Source organism: Neopsephotus bourkii, unplaced genomic scaffold, assembly GCF_033783945.1.
Source record: "Neopsephotus bourkii isolate Nb327-2 ecotype Australia unplaced genomic scaffold, CSIRO-AGI_Nbou_v1 NB_547, whole genome shotgun sequence".
NCBI classification, from domain to species: Eukaryota; Metazoa; Chordata; class Aves; order Psittaciformes; family Psittacidae; genus Neopsephotus; species Neopsephotus bourkii.
In genome coordinates this window covers 906,863-924,773 of record NW_026901048.1, presented here as the reverse complement: position 1 = coordinate 924,773, position 17,911 = coordinate 906,863, and the positions used below count along the sequence as shown (strand labels likewise).

At 38.7% G+C, this 17,911-nt stretch overlaps 1 protein-coding gene across 1 annotated transcript in view; it reads right to left on the bottom strand.

Annotated features, from left to right (window-relative positions):
• PTPN13 (protein tyrosine phosphatase non-receptor type 13) overlaps positions 1-17,911 on the bottom strand; it is a 120,597-nt gene that overhangs the window by 24,745 nt on the left and 77,941 nt on the right. The window contains exons 10-24 of the mRNA XM_061350944.1: positions 17,192-17,411; positions 15,892-15,966; positions 15,609-15,783; positions 14,824-14,977; positions 14,532-14,670; positions 13,966-14,118; positions 12,592-12,774; positions 11,225-11,387; positions 7,310-7,733; positions 7,043-7,140; positions 5,089-5,145; positions 3,381-3,473; positions 1,941-2,048; positions 1,029-1,160; positions 390-856 (exon numbers count right to left, since the gene is read on the bottom strand). Of these exons, the coding sequence (XP_061206928.1) occupies positions 390-856; positions 1,029-1,160; positions 1,941-2,048; positions 3,381-3,473; positions 5,089-5,145; positions 7,043-7,140; positions 7,310-7,733; positions 11,225-11,387; positions 12,592-12,774; positions 13,966-14,118; positions 14,532-14,670; positions 14,824-14,977; positions 15,609-15,783; positions 15,892-15,966; positions 17,192-17,411 (2,641 nt within the window). The remainder of the gene's footprint in view (positions 1-389; positions 857-1,028; positions 1,161-1,940; positions 2,049-3,380; positions 3,474-5,088; positions 5,146-7,042; positions 7,141-7,309; positions 7,734-11,224; positions 11,388-12,591; positions 12,775-13,965; positions 14,119-14,531; positions 14,671-14,823; positions 14,978-15,608; positions 15,784-15,891; positions 15,967-17,191; positions 17,412-17,911) is intronic.

The following is a 17,911-nucleotide window of genomic DNA, read 5'->3' as shown; positions in this document are numbered from 1 at the left end:
ACATCTGTCAGGTGAATAAACTTACCTCTAGGCGTGGTCACTAGACTATGAACATATTGGACAAATACACAGAACTGAAAGGAGGTTTTCTACATAATCAACAAGTGCACTATACATTCATCCAAGGTACAATCTGCCTGTGGTAAGACACAGCCACCTCCTGACATTGGAAAGCTGGGAAGTTATTCAAGTTATTTTTTTGGAGCAAATTCTTTTTAACAAAAATCGCCAAACTATTAGAAACTATCTATTAGCATTTCCCGTTAAAAGGATAACTTTCAGGCTAGGCTGTCCTTCCCTCACATCTTTTCCCCTTATTCACACCCACAATCAGATATTTCACTACCACTATTATATTGATTGGAAACTTCATATGAAATACACTATGCCTTTTTAGCTGGCTGTTGCTCCTGACTGCTGGAATAAGTTGCTTCATCCATGTCAGAATCCCCTCGGTCAGAATATTCCACAGGCTCCACTACCCCAGGCCTTTTATTTTTTGCTCGTGTACTGTCTGATGAAGATCTTCTCTTCTCGTTCATTTTAGAAAGCCCAGACTGGGAATCACTGTAATGCTGAGGATCCTGCTGGGCTCTACCACTTGCACGTTTGCCAAAGAAGCCGGATGTCTGGTTCTGAGACAGGCTGGCACTCTCAGTTCTGGAATCCTGGGAGCTCACACTTCCATCCCGCTTGCCACCCGAGAAGCCAGACAGACTCCCTGAAACAGGTCTCTGGTGACCACGAGACTGGTTGTGCTCTTCTGAAGAGGATTCTGCCTCATTGTCCTGCACCGACGACGGCCTCCTCAAATAACCCCTTGTTCCATTACTGATGTGTGCAGCGTTACATGATGCTGAAAACCAGGAGAAAAGACAGTCATCAATAGCTGGCAACCTTCTTAGCTGCAGCATGACACAAATTTCTCAGCTTACAACCAGGTAAAAGTTTTACACACTTCTTCATTCAGCCTCAGAACAGAATTTCAACTATCAGAGTTGCTTACAGAAGTAACTGCAGTTCCATACCTTTGGATAGCTTGTCCTTGGGCTGAGAGATAACAAGTATTACATCTTCAGGTGCATTCTCCAAAATTTCTAATGCTGCGTGGTGGCTGACGCCTTCTAAACTTGTGCTATTTACGGATATTAGTCGGTGTCCTGCACAAAAGGGTTTGTTCAGATACAAACTAACATCTGCATTTTTATCCATCAATGAGAACATGGAATATGGGTCTGAAAATCTCTACTACACAATGCATGGATTAAAAATTATTAACATTAAAATGATGCTGGAATAAGGAACCCTAATCATTAAAACCAAACCAAACCAATCCCCAAAGCCCACTCTAAAAACTAACAAAATCCAAACCAAACCACAAGAACTGGTTATGAGTATTTCCTCTTTTAAAAATGCCAAACTTTTCCATATTATTATTTCTACGTTCTGTTCTGTGGAAAAAAAATTGGACACAAAAGCAAAAATCAAGAAGTGAAATAAGCAATATGCAACTCAGTTCAAGGCACAGACTAAAATGGAAAAAAAACCCCAAACAAAATCCAAACCAAATAAACCAGATACGAAATAACCACCCACCCCCCCTCATCCCTGGTATATGGTTACATTCACTTTTTCCAAAATCAAAGTATGCATTTGGAGTTTTAAAAAAAATTAAATTACAAAGCATCTATAGAGAGACAGTGGCAAATAAACCCCTTATATTTACATGTAACTTTAATTTTCTGCTACTTCAAGCTTTATAATTTTTACTTTGATTCATATTATTTTTGTGTTTGTATAGTTCAACGAAGAAGTATCAGCAGTTTTCAGAAATTATCCAGAAGGTAATGGGATGCCTGAAGCCAGAGATGGAAATGATATTACATATGTGTTTGGTCTTTTCTTACATGTATACACCTAGTCTTATTTACACTATTCACCTGGCTTTAGAGATCCTTCCAAATCAGCTGGCCCTCCGGGAATAACTGAATGAATAAAAATTCCCAGATCAAGTTTCCCCGTCTTCTCTCCACCGACTATTTGAAAGCCTATTAAGAAAAGTCCAAAGCAGGCAAAAATATTAGTTACCACAGTGTAACTTAACACAAGCCTGTATTCTATGATTCTATGATTACAGAATGTGTAAAACCTTAGTCATTCTAATAACTGAAAAATCTAAGAAAACTATATGCCTCAGAGAAGTCAATGTGAAAATAAGAGGTAAAGCTTTTTTGACGCATTTTTAATGCATTCTCTGTTTTTGAGCAAGCAATATAGATTTTGTCTAGCTGGCTTCCCAGAAAACTCCAGCAAAGGTTACAGAAGACAACTGTAGCAAGAGAAACACACGCACAAATGCGTGACATTAAGTGCACATTCACGGACCAGATGAAATGTATTTTCTCTTACTTAAAAATTTCTGGGTTTCTCTATTGTCAGACGCTTCATGTAGATGTCTGACCCTACTGAGTTTTTCAAGTCCCTGTTTTCTTTTTAGACTTTTCCTCTACTTGGGCTAATTCTATGAGGTAAACCTGGAAAGAATGTTCAAGATGAAAAAAACAAAATGAAAGATATCAGGTCTTCTCTATTCTAGGTAAAACATCAAAGTACACAGGTTGCATGGGGAAGAAAGAGAAGAAATAGTGCATTTCATATGATTTTCTTTCCTTTTTGGTCAACTCTGTGCAGAGTAAACACTAAATATTATTGTATTGTAGACTTTTCCCACCTCTTCTAATTTACACAAGTCCTATTCTGAATGACAGAACAATGTCCTTAAGGACACTTTACAGAGACTCTCTAAAGCACAATACTGACACCAAATTATTCATTACTCATACAGGGAAAAATTATGTGGGTTTATGAAAAAAAATTAGTGGTAGAAGGAAGAACGGAATGCAGATATTGGATCTTCCAGGCTCCCTAAACCTCAAATTAGCGTTCCATCTGATGATATTATAAGAGTAAGAAAAACACTCCACAATTAGCACATAGTGGCTATAAAATGCCTTTTTATTTCATTTAAACCCTTCAAGCTGCCACAAGTCTGAGATGTCCACACTGACAAAATCTTGTGCCTGAACACAGAAATAAACTTTAAAGGACAACTTTTAGGATAACTAATTCACAATAAAAATATTATCTTACACTTACTATATAGAAAAACCAAGAAAACAAGAAATGGACTTAGTTAACAACACTCAACAAATCAGAAGCAGGCGCTACCAAATAAGTGCAGGCTTTAACACCTTAAATGCCATTAACATCCAGCTACTGTCTGCACTGCTTTCCTCAGTCCTACAATAAGTACAGACCTGAAAAATTCAGTTTTGACTTCTAGGAACTGTTATGACAACAATAATTTCAAAGCCACTTACCTAAACCGAATTTTTCATCCTTTTTCAGGTTCACCAAAGTGATCTCTCTTTCTGGTGAGGCAACTCTGTTGTGTGTTGTTTGCAGAGGATCAACTGAAAAGCCAACAGACATTATCTGTATGCTTCCCTTCAGGCTTGCCTTGAAGTTTGGAGAAGAGAAGGCTATGTGAACACCTCATAGCAGCCTTCCAGTATATGAAGGGAGCCTATAAGGATGCTGGAGAGGGACTCTTTGTCAGGGACTGCAAGTGATAGGACAAGGGGTTATGGGTTTAAACTTAAACAGGAGAAGTTCAGGTTTGATATAAGGCACAAATTCTTTACTGTGAGGGTGGTGAGGTACTGGAACAGGTTGCCCAAAGCAGTGGTGAGTGTTCATCCCTCGCAGTGTTCAAGCCCAGGATGAACAGGGCCTTGAGTGACATGAGTGATGCGTCCCTACCCACGGCAATGGGGTTGGAACTAGATGATCATAAGGTCCTTTCCGACCCTAACAATTCTATGATTCTATTCCATTTTAAAAGATTACTTCTCTGATAACCTGAAAAGCTGTTCTGAACAAGTGGGTCCAACTTACAACTTCCATGACCAAATAATTAAAAAAAAAAACCCAAATCCACCAAAAAAAAAAACCCAAAACAAAAAATCACCATCATTATAACTTACTCCCATCTTCAGTTAAAATTTTTTACTCCTCCTAAGAAAAACACCTAGCACAGTATCTTGGAATCACAATACAATTGAGCTCTAGACTCTTCAGATTTATTAGTCTTATTTCCACAAAGTATTTAGATCTGTGTTTACATGCCCTGCTCAGGTAGGCAGGATGTAAGCATATTGGTGAAAGTGAAACCGAGGCTTGAAGTTACTAAAAGGTTACTCATTAAAGTCTCTTAATGGTGAGCCTTCATTAAAAAACAACCAATTCAAGAAACATCCACTAAAACTTCTCTCATGTAAATTTATTTCCACACTTGCAACTTCACAGGCTGCTGATTCTGCCTGTTCTAAAATTTGAGCACAACAGATTTACATGATTAGGTGATTCCAGAGAGTTCCTAACAGGCTGAAGTAGACCCACATGCTTTAGAGACAGAAGCATGATTTGGAAAAAGCCAATTTCCTCAAACTTTCAGAAAATGGAACATACAATAAGTCTGAACTCATGAATTTTGCTACCTAGAGAAGATACAACTCATTTGGGTCTCAAGTACCTGGGATACTTTTGCCCTAAGTGGAACATGCAGTTCAAAACCAGAAGAAACCTACTGAGCTCTACACACTGGTACAAGCATAAAGCAGTGTGCAAGATAGTGCAATACACTGAAAGAAGAGTTTTTCTCCCAAACCAAGCTAAACCTAAAGAGTAAATGTACCGAAAACAGTCCTCTCAGGCTCTACAGAATCTGTAACCTCAAAGTAAGGGAAATGAGCTTTAAAGAGTATGGCATGTTAGGTGATAGCACCTTTCAAGTCTCAAACTAAACAGACACTATTCATATTTGAAAAATATTACACACAGACGTCAAATTCTCTCCCCCAAGAAGAAAACAAAAAGAAATATAAGGAGTTGTATTTAAGAGAATGTTCTGTTCAAGTAACTGGGAGAGGTATTTAAGAAATAGGACAGGTGGAACAGTGAAGCACTTGAAAAGTGCTTCACAAACTGACTGAACTAATTCTACAAGCATATTATTTATCAACTTACCGCTCTCTTTTAATAGCGTTGATGACAGATGATTTTCTGAAGTATTCATGCTAACGCCTGTGACATGAATGGAAATATTAGATAGTGTTATTAGGTCTTTTGCTTTAAATATGAAAGCTACCAAGGTCTATTTCAGACTTTACACAGTACATATGAGCTCATTCACAATATCAGATTACTTATTTAAACAAATGAATAAACATAGAAGTAGTTTTGGATTAGCAATGCCAAACTACTCATACTGTGGTTGTAGTTCAAGGTTAAGATAGATGGTAGGCTCATGCAAATGCAAAGAATTAAGCAAAGGACAGAGGTTTGGCCTTTACAACCAGTGTTAACTTCAGATAAAATTAATGGATCTTTAAGAAACTAAGTCAAAGACTAAATTTTCTAAATAGGATTGCATGATTATGCCTAACCCCAAAAAAACAACATGGGTCACGTCAGATTTTGTACAGTAACAAATAAGTTGCTATGGTAACAAGAAATTTGTATCAAGTATTTCTATTTTAATTGTTTTGCACGTAGAATCATATTTTCTTTGGAATGATCAATGCCAAGCAAATGTGGCATACCTTAAAGAAGATAAAATAGTAAGTGTATTAAGTTATGAAAGTAAACAAGGCAAGAGAAACCCTGAAGTTTCAGCTGATGAGTTTCATCATGCAAAGAATGCCTGTCCCCCTCCAGCACAGGCAATGTGATTCAGCAGGACTATCTCATATGTAACTAGGATCCTTACCAGAACTGCTGCCCAAATTATCATGGGTAAGCACATGATAACACTAATTGTAAAGCTAATAGCATATGGTAAATGGCTGCAACCAGTTACTGCAGAAACTGTATGTCTCATCTCACTCTTCAGTGACTTACGCTGTCAGTACTGAAAAAGTATAGCTCCCAAGTCAGTCCTGGATTCAAGAGCAGTAGGGACAGATGTGCTAAGTGTTCGTATGTCACACTGTTTGGTTTTATTTGTTGTTGCTTGTTTGTTTGGGGGGGTGGTTCATTTTGGGGTTGGGTTTTTTTTTTTTTGTACATTTATATGACCTCTATAACCTTAATCTTCTACTTTTTCTGATATTCTGTAGCTAACCAATATATTTAATATTAAGCAAAAGCAAAGTATCAAAAGCAAGCTAAGGCTGCCAAATGCCTCGGACATTGTAATTTCTAGTACTCTAAGAGGGAACCTTCTATAAACAGAAACCATAACATAGATATGTTAAAAATTAATGGACAGTTATACAATGTGTGAATTTAACCCTACCTAGCTGCTCTGATTTTTATTTTTTTAAATGCAGATTCTGTATTTTCACTGCCTAGAGTAAGACTATTTGCGTGCGACCCAATCCTTGCCCTGAAAATGGAGTAAGTAGGTCTGGGTTAGCTCATTACAAGAGTTTTTTTGTGAAACACTCAATGCACTGCAAAAAAATTTTGTACCTCATTTATTATATTTAAATGAGACCAAACAAGAAAGAGCTGTGCAGTTACTGCTCAGAGGTACTAGACAACAGCCAGCTTATGCCAAACTGAGTCTACTTCTAAAAATGACACCCTACACCCTTAAACAGAAAGCATTAAAAAAAGTTCAAGTTTGACAAACAGACTGTGAAAACTAGCAAATTATCAAAAGGTCCATACAATAAAATGTCACTGTGAAGTGACAAAATTGAAGATGTTTTCTGGAGCAGCTTTTACGGTCAAGTACTAATTCTTTGCACACCTGTGTATAGATAGACCGGTATTGTCCAAAGTAGGACATTTTTGATTAACTGCAACAATTATTCAGGAGCAACAGGCCTGCATTACTTTAACAACTGATACTCTGCTTCCTTTTTAAAGTCAAAATACTGCCATCAGTTAATAAATACATCAAAAAGGCGTTGCACACAAAGCAGTTTTAGAGGTTGGTTAGTAAATACAGTAATATCATTTTTTGCATGCTGACCTACAACGTAGGCTTGACCGGTATCTTCAATGGATGATGAGTCTGATTCATTTTTCTTTCTTTCAGGGCTTCTACTTAAACCTGCATGAGATTTTGAACTTAAAGGGGAGAAGGAGAGAAGGGAAACCAGAGAGAGGGAAGAGGAAGTTGGGAGAGGGAAGGATCAATGTAATAAAATAATGGTATGAATAATAAATCAAAACTGGTGCAAAATGTACATTGACTGTACACAAAAAGATATTGCAGGGCGGTCAGAGAGACTCTTACTTGCTCAGTTTTAATGCTCCTGCTGCTGATCCAGTATCAAATTTTGGCATTTGCTTAAAGACTCTGCCCATTATGTCTTCTATTTTTTGGGGGGAAGAGTCCAAAGAAGTAATGATATTTTTCCTTGGGGGGTAAACCGAGATGTGGCTCTGACTCAGATCATGAAACGACTTGCTCATAACCCTGGGTCTTTCCTCCCACAGAGTCTTCTCATTCTTGTCCTTTGAAGAGCCAGGAAGTGGCTGGAAGAGTGAGAGCTCAGAGCAGGACAGTCTCTTCAGAATCTCTGCCTGAACAGACAGAGGTCGAACGGCAAGTCGATTCAAAGTGCTGCTGGCCAGGCTACCAGTACTGATTGCTCGTCCCATATTGAAGCCTTTGACAGAGTCTGCATGGAGATTTAGGCTCCTAAATGAAGCCCTTTCTGTGGATTTTTTTTAAACAAAAAACAAACAGATTTAAGTTATACAGCAGCATTTAGTGTGACCTCCTTGTGTAAAGCAAGCATCTTAAAACAACCAACTCACACAAATATTTTCTCTATGTATTTTGTCTAAATGCTCAAAAGTATGTACCATCCTCAGGTATATATAAATAACCACCATGTAGTTTGCTCAGGAAGCAAAGTTTGGAGTTCATGACATTACATTAACCTGACCATCTACTAGAGTGAAGTCCAAAACCACAGATTAGGAGAATACTTATCCTCTTGTTAGTATGAAGACTTATATTTCCTGTCAAATCGCAGTGCCTTATATACAGGCACATGATCTCTTTCTGCAAAGCAAATAATGTTCTCAAGCCAAGCGACCTGGAACACTATACTTCCCTTAAACTGCTCACACAAATCTTCTCCAGAATTTGAACAAAAAGGGCTCCCCCACTTCCACCCAACTTCTATCCATCCGTTGCTTAGTTTTCTTCACTAAGCCCCTGACACAGTTACAATACAGCTGCAAAGTTATTGGGCAGCATCTCTACCTGGTTAAAGAGCATCGCTTCACTTAGGTGCACTTGGAGACTTCCCCTGCCAGAAACATTCGTAAATGTTTTAGCACAGAACAGAAAGTGTTGACTGGCCTTTACCACACTTTTCTGACTCATGAACTAGGACTCCTTCAAGCAGCAGAGGGAAACAGGTTTTGGGTTTGTAATTAAATTACTGTCAGCTGAGTCGTGGGAACTGTCTGGATGGAGGTTCTTAGCCGAAAGCAAATGCAAGATAATACACCTGATCCTAACCCCCTCTTAACATAAAGCAAAGCTGAGCAGGGCTCATTTCTATTAGCCTAACTGCCTCCTAAGGCTAGCAGTTAAGCTCCTGTGGCTTGGCTCTTGCACAGAAACTTGATAAGCTGCAGCAACATGTTTGCCTGTTAGAGCCTTTAAGGAAATCAGGCCACCTGAACCCTTCATAAACTTCACTGATGTCTTGGAGTCAGTTCACAAGGAAGTCTCAGGAAAAGCAATCCCCAACTGCAAATATAGTTCTGATATAGGGTTAACTAGTGTAGGGTTTTTTAAAAATTCTACATGCAGCTAGGAAATAAGCTGATGTGGGAAGCTGCACTGGAACTCAAAAGGTAAATGCTACTTTTTGGTACACATCATCTGTTAGCTTTAATAAATGCTGAAGTATTCCCCATAGGAGAGTATCTTTGGAAAATAAAACCTCAGCATTTCCATTCCAAAAGGCATTCCTTCCCCCAATACCTAGGGCAAGAATTAACTACAACAGTAACTTGCCCTGCATAAGGCTGACCTAGCCCTTGCTTCCGTCTTTGTGGTTTTCTGTATGTCCTTTCAGGAATCCAAATATCCATCTTAAAACTCAGTGCTCAGTTAACTTTATGTCTCATCTCTTTCTATTTATGCAGAAAGAATGTTACCCAAGAGGCAATTTCCTTTCATTTTCCAAACCTAATTCTTCCTATTTGATTTACATGTGTTAAAATGTTTTCTCCCAGGTCACTGAAGACATTGTGCAACACATGAAAAACATGTCATGGTACATACATCACAGGGGCTATAAGGTGCTCTCCCTTATGTCTCCATCTTCTGTTGCTACGTTCCATGAAAATTTGTGCACCACCACTATGCATGCCAGGCCCTTCTCCCTTATCTTGAAACACTTTATCCATTCAGTGGCTGAAGTCAAGATGAGTCTTACAAGACGCTAATACTGTATTTCTGAAGAATCTTCCAAAGGTTAGTCTTCTGAAATCTGCTACTTCTCCCAATGAATATGCAAGCATTATAGGCACGTGCTTGCGTTCACTGTGCCGTTAGCCCAACCTTTAAATAAGGAGCCTTCAACACATACACTTCCTGTGGTGATCAGCCTCAAATTAATAATGTTATCACCTTCCCTTTTGCTTACTGTTTTGCTTCTAACCACTATTTTTACTAATATTTTAAGGGCTCTGAAAAAAAAACAAACCCCAACCCAAAAATACTTGATGCTTCTATAGGCCAAGAATAATGCTTCCCAAATACTGCCTGGGATTTCACTGCTTTAAAAAACCAGTGCTTCTAATTAATTAATATGCTATTTTGGCTAGCTGATTCATCGTTTTCTCTTACATTTATTACAATACTTTCTCTTTTTTAAAATATTCTAGTAACTCTATTGCTCTATGCATATATCCCTGAAGGAAAGAGAAACAAGGCTTATCAATTTAGATCAGTAAAGATATGACATAAGCAAAGTTTTGGAAGTGTTTTTACTTCTAATAACCAAGTGTAATGGAATTAACCATAATACTGACTTATTTCCTTCTGCTTACAGATGACTGATGAAATCTGAGACTTCTGAATTGCAAGTTATCTGCACTGCATAGAAACAAACTATTATTTTTCAGACTCCCAAAGCACAACATATACTGCATCTGTAAGAGCAACCAAGTTTGCCTAGTCAAGAAAGCCTTTTATGTGCTGCTTTGCCATTCAGGATAAGCGAGCACTAAGCTAGAGAATGGTACAAAGGCTTGGCCCTGTTCCCTTCACTGAGTTGGCTGAACCCAACAGAATAAAAAAAAAAAGGCTGCAGAGTTGCCACACTGTCTCTCCTCCCTTCTCCCTCTTTTTTAAATTAGAGATCACAACCTCTGCAGCAGTGGGGTCAAATTCTATCCCAGCTATGCTGGTGGAAGTCTGGATTAACATCAACTGGAATACAGACAGATAAAAATGGGGAACAAAGAAAGAATGAGCAGGCAGACTGACCAAAATAGCACTTCCAGCCAGCCAGCCAAGTGAGTTCTGCTCCAAATTGTAAAGAAATTAGTACAGAGTATGTTTAAAAGGATTGCATTCTCCCATTAATATCTTCTATCTAAAACAACACCTTTAGATTTTATATTATACACACAAATTCGATGGCATTTCTGAAGAAAACTGACTAGCATCAGCGTTGTTCCTTACTGGGTCCACGAAACATTAAGTGGAATAAAGACAGCTACACCCACAGCTTACAGATGCAGCCATCATGAAATGCTCCCTATTGTATTTGCCCTCTCATGATCACACCATTTTATCTGTAATTCCACATCATCAAAGCAATTCATTTCACGTTAAGCAAAATGTAAAAATCCTGTTACTTAAGTATCTTCAAGTTCTTTCTGAAAAAAGCCAAAAGCCATTAATCTAATCACAAAGCACTATTACTGACCTATTTTTAGGCTCATTTTAGAGGAGCTGCTGTGTGCCAGCTCTTGTGTCATATGCCAACTCTTCCCCCCCAGCAAATCCTAAACAAACTTACTTAGTAGATTCTCTTTATAGTTCAAACCCTCCAGATGCAGAGCTACACATACGTAGCACTCAGTGGAATTACTGAAGCTCAAGTTCAGTTTTCTCCTTACAAAAATACATATAGATTGCTATCAAAAACTAACACAACATCACACTCCTTACCAATGTCCTGAGCATCTTGGTTGCTCTGCCTGGTTCTCATCTGTAGTTGGAACTTATGCTGGGAAGAGCAGAGATGCAAAAGGTACTGGCAAGTCTTACTATTGTCAGTCTGAAATGCATGCTTGATACCATCTGATGTGTTCTGCAAAGTTATTTTCTTCTTCTACACAATGGAGAAATAAAAAAGTTAAAGACAATGATTACTTTTAGCTTACAAAGAATTTTGTGTTTGCTTGTGCATTTACAGCATTCAAACCTTCCTGAAGCAAAAATGCACCAATGGGAGAGAGCTCTATTAAAATTGGGGTTGAAAGTAATCTGACATTTACAAAGCAGCACTTTAAAGCTACTTTTGGGCTAGCTGAGATGGTACTTTATTATTATTTAATCTGTCTCTGTTACTGTTAGTGCTGACTAATGATGAACAGCACTATTATGTTTTGCAGGATGGGCTTTTCAAAATCTCCAATAATGTCACAAGGGGTGTTGCCACTCAAAATAAAAATAACTAGGTACCCATCCAGTTATGAAATCCTACCAGTTAATGTTCCAGGTCTAAAAATTACTGAAAAAATAAATTTAGAACTTCAATTTACCAATTCTAGGTAAAAATCTTATCACAGATGAAACAGGCTGTAGCTTTTCAGTAAGTTATCAGACAGTTAGAAGTCCTGTTTTCAATACCTGTAACCAAGGTAAGTACTTGAAGCTCAACACCTCATTAAAAACTCACACATGACCACCAGAGTATGCTGTACCCACTAAAATTGTCTGGTATTGTCCAGATCAAGTGCCAGCCACTGTCAACCATTATTGTTTAAGTTAACTACTCTTGGAAATAAAATAATTTAAAAGCAAAATAGGTGAATCTCTTAATTACACTGAGTTCTGTCATTTGCCAATACCCAGTCCCCTAATGCAGGATTCTCACCCCCATGCTCCTTCAGTACCCATGTCCCATACAGGAGTGTGGGTGGATGCCCAGAAATGCAGTCAATGGGTAAAGCTTCTCCCTATAAGAGTAGCCTTTGATCTATCTCCATAATGGCTCATTCCTTACACAAGGCAGGGGAGCCGTGTTTCACATCACTACAGATCTGCCAAACCAAAACACAGGTGTTAAACTCTGCTGCTGACGTTCCAGCCCCAGAATAGGAGGCAAGCTAATTAAAAAACAAAAAACAAAACAACAAAAAATCTTGGAAATTTCAAAACTCCTCTTTCAAACCCCTAAAACAACACAGCTCAGCAAACCAAAATGTAGTCAGACTACACTGAGAACAGCAGCTTAATTTGCAGGAATAACACACAGTATCTGAACATACAAATATAGATATGTACAGACAGAGGAAAAGAGACCAACTTACACTAAAAGATATTTTCTTTGTCTCTCTCCATGGGAAGCGCAGTACAGGTGTGCGGGCACCATTGTGAACTTCAAAAATAACAACTCCTTTGCAGCACACTCCCAGAAGGATACCTGTTTGGGATCTCTTCTCAGGCAACACATGATGAAGATGAACCCCATATTCTGTGAGCCTCTGACACAACTATACAGATCAATACAATGAAACATCTAAGAATAGGAAATTAAGGCTATTACAAGTTTTTACACTTAATAGCGTCTATTAAAATCAGACAATGAAAGCATGAACCAAGAATGCCTGTGAGTAAATCAAACCTGCACAAACAAATTGTTGGCAACAAACTGACTAGCCAGATGCCCTTGTTATTGAACCACTTCTTAAACGTAGACTTAGATCAACACTGCAATTCTGTGATCACATTAAAGTACCGTAACTGCCAAAAGATGAAGTTTCACTCACTTTGCACTCCTAGTCATTAATTCCCCGTGTCTCTTCAGTACTGGCATACAGGACTGATGTAATGAATCAAATGAAGGAATCTAAGTGCTCTCCCCACCCCAAGTCAGACTATGTCTAGCTAGGATCAAGGCCCCTGTTCTTGTTTTCTGTGCTTACGTTACAAGAACACTTCAGCCAAAGCCTTAGAAGGGGCCAAGTCAGCTCATTGCCTTTGCCACAACCTTCTCAAGAGACTGTGGAACCACAGCATGACTGTGGAATTACAGCGTAATGATTATCCAGCGTCTCAGCACCAAGACATCACCTCCTGAAGTCATTTGCAGCCATTGTATCAAGTCAGGACCTGCTCATTACCTCAGAGCAACAGCAGCAAAACACATAATTATATTTCTTGATGGGTCCTTTCAGAACCAATCAAATACAGCTGTGATTACAGCTTTCCTATCATCGGACCTTGTACCTGCACACGGAAGTCTGCTTGGTAATGCTTCTGGCTTGCTTCATACCAAGCACCATAAACAGTATTAGCTGTAACAAAATTTTTCATAATTTAAATAATTTTTTTTCTCAACAGAAAGAACAAAGGGGATAGGAAAAGCAGGGTGTGCTGCCTCATAATCATAGCTTCCTTCAGGGTAAACATAAGGATCAATAGTTGCTTTTATCTAGTTTGAGCTAAAGCAGGAAGACTACTGATCAGACAAAAAAGTGAAAGGACTTCCTTCCCATCTCTTACAATTCCTTCTCCCTTGTAATGATATGTCATTTGAGAGTATCTTTTCAGCTTTCTTTCTTTCAATGTTAATCAGAACCTGAGCAGTTTTCTTGTGCTTTTGGTTGAAGTCCACACATCCATATTCCCCGCAATGAATTTCTTAAATCACAGATTAAGGCAGCAAACTGCTGCCCACTTACCTTCAAAAATTCTAACTCTGTCTCTTTTTCAGATGCACCCACGTAACTGCTATGCAATTTTGGCAGCTCTTCCTTGATGTAGGACAGATCTAGTTTCTCCATTACTCTAGCCGGGACATAGTGTTCTAGTCTGAAATAGGACATGCCATGCACCTACAACACAAAACATTTATGTAGCAGCAACTCCATGTACTGCTCTATATGCACAAATGAAGCATGGACACTCATGTTACAGGGAATCATACACTAAAAATCAACTGGAGAACCACATGCTTCTGAGTAAGAATCCCAACCCTGACTCAGAGCTTTATTTCACGTATGGTTTCTTCCTATTCAAGCCCTTCTTTACTTTCACTTAAAATAAAGGATTTAACACCCAGATCTCGAAACAGATTCTGCAACGGCCCTGTGTTATAAGGCTATGGAAAAAAAACCCCTTGCCCATGGCAAAAATAGCCAACAGCATATCAGCTGAGCTTCTAGTCCAGGCGCAAGCTGTGGCAGCTCACAGGCTATCCTTTATGCAGCAAGAACATAGTTTCTCCAAGGTGAAATTGATGGTGTACCTCTGCCTGGTAATCTCCATACTCAGCTTGGAGAGCTAGGGATGCTAATAATAAGGCTGTCTCATCATCACAGTGCATCCTGTCTTCCAGAATATCCTTCCGCAACTGTAGATAATACTGGTGACAGGTAAATGTATGCCTGGAATAGGAAAACAAACCAAAATCCACTAAAAAATCAATATCATCTTTGGTACTCTTCCTGTTACAGCAGATTTCCAGTATTTCATTACTATCCAATTTCTGTCCATAAATTCAGAGCTTAAAGGGTTAAAAAATATATTCATATACTCACTGTATAAGGCTGACATCATCCACAAAAAACTTTATGCGAAAAAACAGAGTGAAGTTAACAGGGGGCTTGTTCTTTTTCTTTGGTTCTTCCTTCCATCCTTCAGGAGCTACTTTACTTAGCTTTATATCAGGATCAACGAAGAAAAATTCATTGTCTGCCATGAATGTTAAAGGGAAGCATATGAATATAAAACCATATAAATAATATAATACATTATCATATCATAAATCTGTATTATCTTATATATAAAAATTATCTTCCATGACAGCTACAAAACAGAAGCTAGGGGTTTTTTTTAAATTCTAATATTTTTTATCCCATAGGAAATCCAACATTCTAGTCTCTTCTAATATCAAAAAACTAAACTGCTCAGGAGCAAGTTCTTTCTATATAAGGCAACTCCATCTATACTAGGGCCCTCCTATGCCTCCCAATGGGTCTGCCTCCATAGGAGGCTTCAACAATGCCTACAGCATATTAACAGAACCCAAAACCCATTCGAGTCCTCTGGGAGGTACTAGTCAGAGTGAGGGCAACAAGCAGCAGGGAAGAAAACTAGCAATCACAGGAAACAGGCTGCTCAAGATGAGCTGCCATAACTTTGACAAACATGGAATTTTATTGTGCAAAGGTGTTCTTTGAGGAATGTATTTTCCTCAATACAACAGAATATAACTCGAAGTAGACACTTTGTAGATGCCAGAGTTTCTGCTTATCTTCTCAACACCATGTAGCCAATTATTCTTAGTCTGTACCTGTCAATTACATGAAATAATTTTTCTTACCTCTTAAAGTAGCCAACCCAAAAAAGTGATGCTCCACCAAGCCAATATGGGCAACCACCATATCAAAGACATCTTTACATATTGTTTTGGTATCACAGGTCAGTTCCAGCTTCTGCCCACTTAGAAGCATCACATTTACTTTTCGCCTAGTGTCATCAGTCTTCCCTTTCTTGGTCTGCATTTTGTGAAGTAAAAAATACCAACATTCACAATTGTGACAAAAGCACATTTTTTTGGTTTACTGTACTTGCCGTCACTGATTGCTGAATAGCCCCTTCCTTACCAAGATAGATTTTGGTAGATCCAAGGAGATGAATGGCTCAATCGTCATTTTCACAAACTCGGGGCCAAAGAAATTCTGCAAATCACAAGAGTATGAGTGAACACTGTGTGGTTGGAACAACAGACTGAGGCACAGGTAACTTCCGCCCTGCAAATGCCGAAGAGGTACCAAATACTGAAACTAGGAAATTGTACTGAATTCCTCCCACGAGCCGGTATGTAAGAAATCTCATCTTGCCAGCATGTGCACCAGGTATCACTGGCAAGCTACAGTGTTAGTGACATTATTACTCTGCATATGCTCTTTCCTTTGCTAGGCAAAAGGTGACACTGTAATATTATTTGTCATTCTTTAAAATACAGGGTGTGGGGTTGCATACTGGGACCATCTGGGCTTATCTCAGTAAGCAATTGCCTGACATTACTAAGGTTTTCTGCACTGGCAGCCTTAACAAGTCTCTGTGACACATGTCTCCTCCTGAAGGCTGAAACATTTCAGCCTAATTCCACCTGCTGGGTTCAAGTCGAGATCCTGGGAAATTTCTGTCTGCTTGTAGACAAATAAACATCCTACTAATTCACACTGTAAATTACAGGAGGTTACGTATCCAAACAGTTAAAGGAACAAGACCTGAGTATTCTTTCAAGTTTTCCCATCCTTAAAAAAAAAATAAATAAATCCAATTCACTAAAAGCAGCAGCAGAGGGCATCATTCATCACCTTGTCTAAACACCAGCCACTGTATTTACCTGTACCTCTGTCTCCTTCTTTCTCTGTAATCTTGTATTGCATCCACATACCAAAACAGCTTGGAAAGGAACGGGGAGCTTGCATGGTGATTCAGGGTAAACCCAAAAGCCAAATGAATCCTTTCTGCCTTTCTTTACCTTTCCAACTTGATCATTTAATAACTTCTGATGCTGGTGGGATACATCCACATTCCACAAAGAGAAATAAATGCAAACTGAAGTGGCTGAAAACACCACAGTATACAGGAGAAAACTACACCTTACCTTTGCTAGGATACCACATTGTTTAATCAGTGCAGTCTTTTGGGAGGCTTGCTATCTGTTTTATCATCTCCAGATACTGCTTTAGGCTATGTAGCCACTAATGCCACAAAACTTCAGAATTTTACCCAGTTATAGTAGGTCTTTCCTATCAGGGCAACACCAGACACCTAGTATTTAATCTGCTGATGACTGTTACAGGACCTAGTCTATGAATCCCACATATTAAGTTTTCAAAATACTGCTCTGTTTCAATGCAAATAAGAGTTCATCTGAGATCAGGGCATTACCCTCAGTTTTCTTTGTGTCATGGCTGTTTCCAGGGCTATTTCTCTCAGTGGATCTCTGGTGATGTCAAGCATGGAGGACCTAATTGCATCTCCTGGGTAGAGGTTAGGTCGGGACTGCCTGAGGGCCATTCTAGCTTGCAGTTGCATCATTTCTTCTTCCTGACGCTTAAGCATCACTTCTTGACTTACTAGACTGCCTTCAAATGGTGCTTCATGTTGCCTATGGTATAGTCAGAGGGGATAAAAACATTAGCAGGTAGGCCTAAAATATTCTGTCCCTTTAAGCCCTTAAGTAGAAACCCAGAACACAAAAACTAGTTATCAAATACATCATTAAACAGAACACTTAGCAGTCAGGAGGTTAGCACTCTATGGTAATCCACCAATACAGAAAATGAGCAAACTTGCCAAGTTTCTACAGCTGCTTATCATTTATTCATATAAAAGTAAAGGCTCAGCTGCAGTCTAAAAAATACTTGACATTACAAAGCCAGTGAATCAGTACAAACACAGTGAACAGGAGGAAGAAAAATAATTAATGCTCTGAAAATCTCTTAATTCCTTGGCTCAAGCAGGGACTGTGAAAAAACATGCTTGAAAGCATGCTGTTAAAGAAAAAAAAATGTGTACTTTATATAAGTAAGTATTTCTCTAATCACTTTCTCTGTAGCAATTCTTTACAAACTCTTTGCACAGCAGTGTTATTTATTCCCTGATTTT